The following is a 12437-nucleotide window of genomic DNA, read 5'->3' as shown; positions in this document are numbered from 1 at the left end:
ACCATGAGGGAGACAGTATGCACAGCTGACATGGAGCTGCTGTGTGTATCACTCAGACCCTTCTATCTTCAGGGGGAGTTTGGGAATATTATAATCTGTTCAGTGTATGTTACCCCAAGTGGAAATGCAGCTAGAGCTGCGACCCAAATACGGGTTGGAGCGGTGGGTGTTGATGGCTGGGTTAGCTTCTATGGTCTGTAAATTTAGCTGTTTATACCAGTTTTGAAATATATGTTGTGCAGTGGTGAATGTTGTCTGATTCAGTAGTGAAAGTGTCATGGGGTATCTCAGCCAGGAAGGGGAGGTGTGTGGCAATGGTATTGTTGATTAGTTTAAGGTTGGCTTGCTGGGTTGTGGTGAGGAGTGGGGAGAAGTTCATAATCAGAATGTAAACGTCGGCATTGGGGAAGGTGGAGCGTGCTTGTTTATAGAGAGCTTTAAGTTGTTTTATCGAAGTTTGTTTGGGATCTTGGTCTTTATTATTACTGCCTACTGAGAGGATGAGAATTTTAGTGCCGGGGTTGACCGGGGTTTTTTCACAGATCTTTAAGAAGTGGTAAAAGGTGGCACTGGGGTAGCTGTCCAGTTGGATTTGTGAATTGGAGTGAGGGGGGATCCTATTGATGTTTGAGTCGCCGAGAATAAGTATTGGTTTTCGTGGTCTAAAGTACCAGTCCTGTAGCTTGCGGTGGGGGCGGGTGAGGTGGTATGTTGGTTTATAGGTCATTCTGTAGGGGTGTGTGTGGCGTGTATTGGTGGTCGGGTTGAGGGGTGCAGAAGTGGGAGTGGAAGGGACCGAAGGAGTAGCAGAGGGTGCGGTAGGGGGGCTGGGGGGGCCGGGCATGCGGGCCTCACAATTGGGTTCAGAGGAGGGCTCAGATGGGGCTCTGGTTGCGGCCACTTTGGCCTTTGGAGTCCCTCTCATCATGTTGGTGTTGCCCTCCTCCAGGATATATTTTTGGTTATTAATTTTGTTATTGTTAGTGGTGGTGGTAATTGCATTCTCAGACACCGTAGCACAGAGGGTTGTAGAGGCCCATCACCCTGCCCTGTCAGCGGCCCCGCCAGGGTGATCTGTGATAGAAATAGACTTAACTTGAATTAAGACAACAAATCTGCTTTATTGAAAATTGCATGTCAACAACATGCCAATCACACATTGCATAATAATGACTCTTACTGTACATATCTTAAGTCATCAAAAACAAACTAATCGATCAAGGCAGTGGTAGATCAACAACTCCCTTACTCTGCGACATAAAATTCCTATTTTTGTCAAACGAGTCTGGTGGGTTTGGAGAGAGCAATATTTCATGCATAAAATAGTGGTTTCCTGTGGCAAAAAAAGGAGTTCTGACAGCAAGGTAAATATAAAGATAAAACACTATACTTGATGTGATAATAATTTTTTCAGTTGGCTACAATGTTTTGCTGCTGATCCTGTCCACAGCAGCACTTTGCTTAGCTTCCTCCACCAGTAGTCCTGCTCCCTCTATAAATTAGGGGCGTGCCAACTGCAGTTTACTGTATGTAATACACTGACTATGGCTCAGTACATCATGCAACAACACTTATAAAAAATCAAAGCTATCCCTTTCAACATATTAACTGATACATTCAAGAAATAGTATGTATAAAACTAAATACTGTCATCAATTACAGTGTTTGCCAGTGCTTAAAAACATTAATTTCAGCCCAAATACCCACACTCACTACAGACTCAAGAATGATGCTTGATGACGTCTGTGAGATCATACTTCACTGGAATATACTTGCTGTTATTGAAGTTTACACAGTAATATGGTGTATAATCAACAAGATTTTCAGTATCCACAAAAATATTGGCTTGAGCTAGGTAGGGAACTTCTACCTCATAAGCTAAATAATGATCATTCCACCCAACTGTAAAGAGAGGTTGGCATTCAAAACAATACACTGACGCATTTACAATATAGATGTTTTTCACAAGTGCAAACTCTGGAGTATCATTGATGACATTAGAAATAACCAAAGATTTTCCACATGTATGCTTATTTCCATGTTGCATAATCCACTGTACCGAAAGTATCTGTTCAACTGTCTCTATTCCTAAGAAGTCTTTAATCTTTCCTTCTACATCGTGAACATTTTTCACCTCAGAGGCTGGGCCCATGTCAACTTAACTTGAAAAAATTGGATATTTCTCATGCACATTCTGACTACATTCATAAAGTTGGTTGTGCTTCACAAGAGATTTACAAATATTCTTAAAACTACTTTTCAGAGCCCACTGCTTAAAAAAGCAATGCTTTGACTCAAAGCGCATACACATATGCCTCAGCGTAGGACCAAGTGCCTTAATCTGAGAAGGAAGATGCATCAAGTAATGCTGTTTAGGTATAATATTTGCATTTGGAAACAGTTGTTTGAAATGTTTTAAATGTTGCTCTATTAAAAGCTTCAGCCTTAAAAGAGTTGAGAGAGCAATAATAGGTGAAAACAGAATTTTGACTATCTCTAACAACTTACATAATCATTTTCTCCAATTTTGTCAATGAGAAATGGCAGGATCTTTAACAAAACCAGCATCTGCCCAGCTGACTGTTTCAATTTATTGTCAATTGATGATAGTGTACTGACAGATATGGAGCAAGGCTTATCCCTCGCATCCACAGGAGAATAAGGGAAACAAATAATTGCAGTCCATATGCCCCGAAAGCACAAGATGCTTTAAAACACATTTGATTTCATATGGGGCAACACCTTCAAGAATAACATGCATGATGTCTTTGGGGTTTGACTGATTATATCACAGTGAGTTGATCATATGTTGTTTTTGGATTGTCTTTCAGAAAGTCAGTACTTGCCTTTTCAATGTCATTACATTGCCTGTTATGACTTGCCATTGTCCTTTTAACAAACAAATCTTCATTAAATTGTTCCTGCATGTCTTCAAAGTTGCATTCACAGTGCCTGCATTTATTGTAGGCAAACCCCACTCCTTCCTTAAATCCAGCCACTTCATGCTGAGCTAGAGTGTCTCCACACACAGACATAAGTGCCCCATAAATTGTCCTCTCGCCATTTGCAGTGACAACCTGGACACCATCACACAGCTCAATTAAGTCACCGTTAATCCTCTCAAATATCTCATCAATACCACAATGGGAAAGATCTTTCGATTTTACCATGGCAAACAGACGAATGGCAGCAAGTCTTGATCTGTATTTAGGGTTGATGTTACCTAAGGTGTAATAAATCAATAACAATTTGTTTTTGTTTGCCCGAGATCCAAGAGGATTGCATAGCTCGATTTCATCTGTATATAAAATCAACTGCAATGCTGTGGGAACTTTTAAAAACAGTGGGTGTGACTTAAATATGTCTCCATCAATGAAATCATGAAAAAATCCATCCTTGCATGGCTGTGGCCTCTCATCAATCATTGCAAGAATTCTTGGATGTGATAGCAGCTGCTCCAAACTTTTCACCAACGGTATATAATGAAAACAATGGTCCTTAATGGTAAGAACTCTGGAGTCTCCACGTTTCACATAACACACTGTTTGTTTTGCGACAGTAATCTCTGGTTCAACTGGTTGTAACAGTTCTTTGATTGTCTTATCCTGCAAATGGGTGGAAGCAATTTGACTGAAAGGGTCAACAAACTGGTCAAATAACTCCATTGCATCACTCTTTAGTTGATCCAGGTCCCCAGAATGTCTCTCAAACATGTCACTCATTTGATGTTTTAGGTGCTCCAACAATGCGGCCTGATATTGCTGGACTCCACTCACCATTTGGTTAATAGCTCTCTGGGGAGGAGGAAAAGAACAAACCAACAAACAAAAATACCACATTATAAACTTCATATAAAAATACAGTCAACATGTAAACTCACAGACACACATTTTTTTAAAAAGGAACCCTTAAATATTTAGTGACATGCAATGATCAAAATAAGTTATTTCCACTAAAATTATAATGACATAATATTGCCTTCTGCAGCTTTAAGACCTTGTTTACACTAGGTTTTATAATGCGTTTTGAGCAATCAGATCACAAGTGGACAGTGCTAAATGAAAGTGTAAGTGCTGTGCGTATTCTGTTGTCTCTATTCTTAGCTCATGCTCAGCAAATATAGTGGATGGGCAGTATTTGTATGCAAAGTATGTGTCTATTTGCATATATAGCAGGGAAGTGAGATCTGACCACAAGTGGTCACTCAAGAAGCATGTGGAGACACATTCCAATGTCAGGTGTTTTCACTGATATACCTAAAGCTGTCCACTTGTGACCGGATCAGCCAAGATGCCAGGTCTGAACAGTGCCCAAGTCATTCAACAGTTTAAGCTTATTGCTTTTAAGCTCACTAACAATGAAATACAGTCCACTGGAAAATCCATGGCATAAATTACCTGCGTCAGTCGATGGGTTTCTCTAGCTTGAAGAAGAAATGCAGTTGCGTGTTTAGAAAGGTCAACATTCATGTGACCCTCCCCATCTTCTTGAAATCCACTCTGAAACAGATTAACAACAAACATATCTATTAAAACAGGGAAAATAGTGGCATTGGTAGGTAGCACCACCAGACAATCTGACAGTATCTACTAGCGATGCACCGATCGACCGGCCAGAGACCGGAACTGGCCAGTTTTCAGCGTGACTGGCCCTGACCAATGACCGGCCGGTCAGCGTCACATATCCGATTCTGTGCCTGTCATTGTCACACACGTGTTCTGCATGATGGTCACGTCATGCGCGCAGCAGACAAACTGACCGTGACGTCAACACAGCGCTGATAACAGCTACACACTCAGACACACGTCTGCTTGAAGCTGGTGTCAGTGACAGATTCAAAGAACAAGATAAAGAGAAGACAGACAGTCTACAACGAGACAGGGCAGCTGACAATGTCGCAAAACAGCCGTAAACTATGTAGCTCTCATGCTAATGTTAGGCAGCAGCAGACTGAAGAATAAACAACCTGTGTTGATGTGTCGCCTCAAACATTTCCTCATCCAGACTCCTTTAACTTCTGCATCTGTTTTTCTCATGGCAAAGTTTTACTGCAGCAAACTGTTGCATCGCGTCCGTCTCCGATTTGTTTACATCTGCTTCCACAGGTGATCACGTGAAATCGCGTCCCGCGAAATCCCGCATTTTTGCGAGTCATCACATTCAGCTGATTCATAATTTTGATGTAAACCTATAATAAGGCCTGGCTGTAACCTGGAGGACTTTGGAGAAGATTTAAATAGTATTTAATGAATATTTAATAGTCAGTGTCATATTATGAACATCTAATTTAATTTTTAGAAGAAAAGTTGCAAAAATGTTTGTGAATGCTGTCAATTACAGTTCTTAGAAAGATTGAAAATCGGAATCGGTCAAAATCGGAATCGGCAGGTCAGACCCTTATAAAAACCGGAAATCGGAATCGGCTAAGAAAATTGCAATCGGTGCATCTCTAGTAACTACCTTTTTCTTGAAGTTACACGTGAACACATCATGATGTCATTTTATTTACCTTTGCCTAATCATCATTTTACTGAGCCGACCTTGAAAATGTCATATGTAACCCTGATGGCACCTCATTCAGTTAGCTAACTGGCTTTTATCCTGCTGAATTCAACAAGTATTTCAACGTTTGATTACCATTTTTGGTACCAAGTTTGGATGCATTTACCACAGGGGGTGGATGAGTAAAAAACACTGACTGGACTGCAACTTTCTGTCCCTGCCTCCTGCTGCCACCTCTCATCCACTTTACATCCGAGGTGAGTTACTGAATTTAACAAAAGCAACTGGTTCAATTACTCATTACTGCCAAAAGTAGTTGAATTACAGTAATGCATTACTTTCAACACTGCTATTACTTTCACTTAAAATTACAACCTGAGCCTGTCATTGATAAAAACAAACATGTTTAGTAGTAGTAGTAGTGGGGTTTGCCACAAATACGTAGCATATAAAGCAACGCCAAATCATGTCGGAAGCAAGGAGGTTACAGGTCTGTAGAGCAAGACTGAGGTTGTGACTGAGTCGCTACTATGGTTACACCCGCCAGCTGAGTTGCCGTAAATGTGGGGGTGAGCTAAATTCTCTTTTAGTTATCTAAAATAATTAATCTGCAATGCACAGAAGATTTTTTTCTGTTAAAAAAAGAGAGAGAGAGAGAGAAAGAATGTTTGTGTCAACTTATTTATAGCACAATCTTCCTTTTAGAAATGGTTCGGCCAAAGAAAAGAGAGGCACCTTGCTGGAAAAAACAACACGTAAAAACAAACTATATGGTTCTAAGATCCCTGTTGCGCATGCTCTGTTGGACGTCAGAAATCAGGTGCTCTTGGAAATCAACGCATGCTACGTCCTTTGTAATTGCACAAGAACAACTGAGACTAATTTGAGTCCACGTTTTATTGCAAGTAAGTTAAAACGTTGTATCCAGTGCTATTTTTGTAGTTCACATCACGCACCTTTTGAATGTTATCGATGTTTTTAATTTGTATTTATTGTGTAACTTTGCTGCCGAACAGAGACCACATGGACAGCACGAGGCAAGCTATTGTTAGCAGAACTGGCTAGCTAAGTCAGCTAACAGCATGGACGCATTGGATGATAACTATAACTATATACTATATAACTATAACTTCAGCTTACAGTTTAAAGATCCCAACTTTGACAACGAATTGTGCAACCTAACAGCGATTTCAGAGCTGCCTGAGCAACCCACCCTTAAAATCATTCCAGTGCTTTCTCTAGTGGAGGTGCCCAAACCAGGGTTAACATCAAGTGAAGAACTGACCGACACACCAAGCGAGGTAGACACGGACAACCTCTCAGGAAAGACAACGCCAGTGGCCAGAGGTATTTGATATGTATATACCAAAATTCTCTGTGGATGTGGAATATAGGCTGCGTCAAGCAAACCTGCTCCATCTCAGGGATGGAACACACCTCATTCAATCAAAGGAGCTCAAACACGACATCCTTGAGAGGCTGGCCGAGACCATATATGCCTTGAAAGCATATCCAACAAATGCAGAATTTGAAGCTGTTGCCTCAGCACTGGTGTGAGCACACCCATGTCTCAAAGAACAGGGATGGAGCAGTTGGAAAAACAGCTTGAAATTCAAGATGGGCAATTACCGAACAAAAATGCGTCAGCTGGGTCACCGTGATGTCACCGTTAATGGCGGTAAACATGGAAAGCACTCTCTTTGTGGAGACCCACCTAACAAGAGCATCAAGAAGCCAAGGAGAGGAGAAGTTAATTACTTACCAGATTATCCAGATGGACGGGATGACTCCAGCCTCGAAGATGCTCGACAGCTCTTGGTGGACGAAATGAAAAAGAAAACCCCAAATGGAGCCCTCATCAAGCAGAAAATGGATCTGACATTTGCTCTTCGAAGGAGTGAAGTTGTGAAGGACCAGCCTGCCATCAACCAGATATGTCAACATTGGTAGGTCTGTAGATTTGTTTCATATTCTATATTATTATATTCTCTCTATTCTGTGGAACCACTGTGGTGACATTGGATTTTAAAAAAAATTACATTGTGGCCACAAATTATTATTGTTGTCATTTCTTTTTTTTTTTTTAATTCAATTTTCAATTATACACATGCACACAGAATCACATGTAACCTCCAGACCATAAGAAATCATAACAAAAACAAAAACAAAAACAAAGCTAAACAAAACGCAAGCAAACAGACAAACAAAACAAAAAAAAAGTAAAAAATAACATCCTGAAGGATTGTCATTTCTGTGCAGACTGTTGATTGTTGCTTTAGCCAACAAATATGGACATTATCATGTTTTATTTTTACATGTTTCAGGTGTGTCTGGAGAGCAGCAGGGTGGTTGGTAAGAGTCTGAGACAGGAGTACTACGAGGCCCTTGATCGTCACAGTCCCAGGCTCATGGAAATCTTCAAGCCAAAGAGGGGGCTCACAGGGCAGGTGCTGGCTGACGTGATGCGACAAACAAAGGTTAGTTGATTTTAAATCTATATTCACGGGGTGCCCCTATAGCTCAGTCAGTAGAGCGAGCGCCCCATGAACTGAGGCTGTTAGTCCTCTGCAGCGGCTGCTGGTTCAAAACCAGCCTGCGGCCCATTTGCTGCGTGTCATCCCCTCTCTCTCTGCCCCCTTTCCTGTCATATCTTCAGCTGTCCTGTCAATAAAGGCAAAACGCCCCAAAAAATAATCTTAAAAAAAAAAAAAAAATCTATAATCACATTTTAGAAAACAGAGCTTGAAAGAACGCAGATGTAGTGTAAATAAATGTACTGGTAATGTGAGCTATCCTGTTTGTAGACGCTTTCTTTTCCTTGACTTTGAGTAGCCTGTGTGAAATGGTGTGTAATGTGTAATGGAGTTGAATTGGCTAAACTAACTCCTCAGTCCTCAGAGAAATTACTTACCACCCATTACATTAGTTTGCCAGGTTTTGCTAGTTGATCTGTAAATGAGGTATGCAAATAACCACCTGTATGCATAATGTTGAGAACACTGTGTGTGAGTTAACAGGTGGGGTCCAGTACATAAATGGCTGTGCTGTGTATTATTGAATTATGTGTGTGCACATCATGTTCAGGGTAACATGTGGACCCTGTTTTAAGTGTGTGATGTCCTCTCTGCTCCCTCAATCCACCAGGCTTCAGATGTGACAGAAGTCCGATGCCTCGTCCTCAGGGGGCTTCCTGTCATTCTTGGCGATGATCCATCCACCTTCTTCAAGGCCAGCTTTGTAAGCAACTTTGATTTTTCTCCTCCTCCTCTCCTCCTTCCCACTAAACAAACAATAATATAAATACATTCACCCAAGAAATTCCTGTCAAGTGTTTCAGTGTTTATGTAGCCGTACATTATTAAAAAGGCTAATTATTCCTCCCAGTTCAGATAGCTTTACCATTAATGTAAATCACGGCAAGACCAAAAAGGAAATAATGGAATGAGCCTGTCATCAAGGACTAACCCTTTTAATACAAACCAAGTTGATTAACAGTGAGTGCCTTGGTTCAGTCTTGTCTGTTTGGCCTTAGCACGTTCATTGCATCATAACACATATACACCTGGCTGTTTCACATGTTTAAAATTAATGAATAATTTCTCTTTCAAGAAATAAATACTGGTTTACAGGTTAATTGATATCAGAGGTTGCGCTAGACTTTTTCATTGTCTATCATTTTGACTGACAGGGTCATAAAAATCCCGTCATAATCTATTTTTACCCGTCACTTTAATTTTTAAAATGATAATAATTACATATTCAATAGCATTTACTTTTCATTCATTTTTAATTAATATTCAGTCCGAACAAGCTGAACAGAGAATCCACACCGTACCTCTTTTATCAACACCATCATAGTTATTGGGCTTTTTGAAGAAACTTCAGCTGCTGATACTCAGCTGCCGTGACACTAGGTGCGTTCGAGATGATCCAGACCTGCGCAGAATCGATCAGCTGTGATCGCCGCATAATGCATGCCGGTTAGATTTGTGTCCCGACTTGATCCCGACTTGCACTGACGTCATGCACATGTGGGCAACAATAACCTCACGAGATCGAGGCGGCCACAGTCTGTAGAGCCAGATGCCGCAGCTGCCCTCCACCAACTGCAAACGCCTGGCTGTCACCTGATTGACAAGCTGACAGGCTCTGATTGGCTCCTAATTTTGACAACAAACACAACGTGTTGTATAAAATACTAATTTTCTGTGTAATTGTAATATTTAATGCTGGACATATCGGTCTTCTGTTGTGCAATGAAGTTTTAATCTGTCAGCAAGCAGATTGTCACGGTGTTGGATTTTGGTGGTTTATTTCCTGTTTTATTTTGGTAGTTTCTAGTCCTCCTTCGTGTGTCCTGTTTTTACTTCCTGTCTTTGTTCTGTTTTCCCGCCCTTTGTGTTCACTAATGATTTTCACCTGTCTGACTGCCCTCACCTGTGTCTTGTTTTCCTTCCCCTTCCTAGTGTATTTAATCCTGTGTCTTGTCCTCATTCCTTTGTTGGTTCCTTGTTTGTCTCTCTCTCTGTGTCTGTGTGTCTGGGCGTGGCTCATCAGCCCTGCTCGCCGCCGGCCTCCTGCTCGTCCGCCAGAGGGGTCCCGCCTTCGCCGCCGGCCTCCTGCTCGTCCGCCCGAGGTCTCCTGCCCCGGCTCTGCCCTGCCCCCGGGCCGTCCGCCCGAGGCCTCCGCCTCTGCCCTGCCTTCGGGCCGTCCGCCCGAGGTCCCCTGCTCTGGCTCTGCCCCGCCCTCGGGCCGTCCGCCCGAGGTCCCCTGCTCCGGCTCTGCCCTGCTGTCAGGCCACCTGCCTGAGGTCCCTTCCTCTGCCCTGCCCAGTCCCTGGGCCTATAAACTTGAACATTTGGACTCTGATCCTTGTTGCCAGGCTGTGTGCCTGAGATGATAACTGATTTTGTTTCGCCCTCCTCCAGACCCCCTCCGCCCACCCAGCTCCTCTTGAGACTTTTGATTTGGACTTGTTATTTTGAAGGGACGTCTGGGATCCGTCCCTTGAAGGGGGGGGGGGGGGTACTGTCACGGTGTTGGATTTTGGTGGTTTATTTCCTGTTTTATTTTGGTAGTTTCTAGTCCTCCTTCGTGTGTCCTCTTTTTACTTCCTGTCTTTGTTCTGTTTTCCCGCCCTTTGTGTTCACTAATGATTTTCACCTGTCTGACTGCCCTCACCTGTGTCTTGTTTTCCTTCCCCTTCCTAGTGTATTTAATCCTGTGTCTTGTCCTCTTTCCTTTGTTGGTTCATTTGACTCTCACTCTCTTGTCTCGTCTCTGTCTTGGTCAGTGTTTCCCAGTGTTTTCGGATTTATGGATTTTTGGTTTTGTTCCTCCCTACCTGTTTTTTGGATTCACCCTCGTCATTTATGTAAGCTTTTGGTTGGTATTTTGTTCATTAAATATCCTTTTTGAACTGCTCTCCTCTGCCTCCTGCATTGCCTGCGTTTGGGTCCAACCCTGCCTTTCCTGAGCCCACCACAACACAGATATTTAGTGTCTGATAATAATAAAGGTTATATATATGACTTATCAAAAGAACAGTTTAGTGCTTTACAAGGCAGATAAAAGAACAGATGTTACATGTGTCAAAAGGAGGATCTCTTCTATTTTAACTTCAATCAACGATCAAGAACGCACTTTATTTCTTCAGCTATGATCGTGATCTGTGGACTACAGGTAACCTACAGGTGATCTAACAGGATGTTCGTGTCTCTTCATCTACTCTCGTAAGTCTGTTGAAAACTGTCCGACTTCACTGCAGCTTTTTGTCTCCACCTCCTGCTGTGGCCACCTTATCTTGTCTACTCTCCAGGCGAGGTGCAGTTCATCTCGAACGAACCTAATAGCTAATTAATATGCTCACTCGCCACCAAGTGGTCAGGAGTGTGAATTGCAACCTGTCAAAATGACAGATGACCTTCAGATTTTTCCGTCACCGTTTTAAAAAACCGGTCAACGACGGAAAATATTCGGTTAACGTGACCCCTGATGTTAGACAAACTACATGGTGAACCAGCTGAGTGCTCCATGCAGTTATTTCTACACATTTTTGGCAAAGATCATGGGGACAAATATAACCAACATAACCTTATGCATCTCAAAGTACTGTAACTATAATGGAGACTACCATTTGTAACAAAGAACTGTGCATTCTCAAAATACTTCAATACCCAAAACTTGAGTTGTCTGTATTAACTCCCCCTCTTTACAACTAACCACAGTGTCCTGCTCAAGCTTCCTCTTCTTCACCCTGAAGACTGGAGACTGCTCCCCTTTGAGGAGCGCCTGACACTGCTTGGTCCAGTGGGCAAAGACTTTCCCATAACTATACAATAAAAATGTATTAAAGAATTAAATAAATACAGTGATGGAGCAATTATGCTCACATTCTGGTCTGTTTATTATATTACTATTATTAATATATATTATTTATATAGCCCTGTATCACAATCATGCATCAGAGGACTATACAGAGAAAGAGCCCAACCAGATCTAACTACGCAAAGTGTGTCAGTGTGCAATAGACAACTGGCAAAATGTGACAGAATCATGAGCAACATTGACAGGAGAAAACAGGGAGGGATAAAAGATAGGCAGCACGTGACAATGAGAAGGGGCTGAGGTCAGCACTAAAGACTTGGAGAAACAAGGTAAAACACTGCACTGCACCCATGCAACACACACACACACACACGAAGGGGTAAAAAAATGGCTGCACACAGGACACACAAGGTTTGGGTCAGGCAGGAGCAGCATCAGGACAAGGTTAAAACTGTTAGAACTGAACTGCACCAAAGTCTGAAAAGAGGGAAATAAAACAGCTGCACACAAAAAACCTTAGTTGTTGAGACACATCCTCTACTGAACAAAATTTATTTTTACCTGTTCAAGGTATAGTTCTCAAGAAGCAACAGGCACCACCACCTCTG

The 12437-nt window shown here is 42.0% G+C and overlaps 1 protein-coding gene across 1 annotated transcript; it reads right to left on the bottom strand.

Moving 5' to 3' along the window:
* Window positions 1-211: 211 nt before the first annotated feature.
* On the bottom strand, window positions 212-928 carry LOC146312460 (uncharacterized). Its single transcript, XM_084741574.1, has one exon. It carries the CDS (start codon window positions 926-928, stop codon window positions 212-214), a length of 717 nt encoding a protein of 238 aa, XP_084597700.1.
* Between the last annotated feature and the right edge of the window lie 11509 nt (window positions 929-12437).

The sequence above is a fragment of the Lutjanus erythropterus genome, chromosome 17, assembly GCF_056507025.1.
Source record: "Lutjanus erythropterus isolate fLutEry1 chromosome 17, fLutEry1.hap2, whole genome shotgun sequence".
NCBI lineage: Eukaryota > Metazoa > Chordata > Actinopteri > Lutjaniformes > Lutjanidae > Lutjanus > Lutjanus erythropterus.
The sequence above is the reverse complement of the archived record's forward strand: the minus strand, read 5'-3'. Positions and strand labels throughout refer to the sequence as shown.

Excerpts from the sequence above, each read along its gene's own strand:
- LOC146312460 (XM_084741574.1), bottom strand. The coding sequence starts at position 928 with ATGATGAGAGGGACTCCAAAGGCCAAAGTGGCCGCAACCAGAGCCCCA.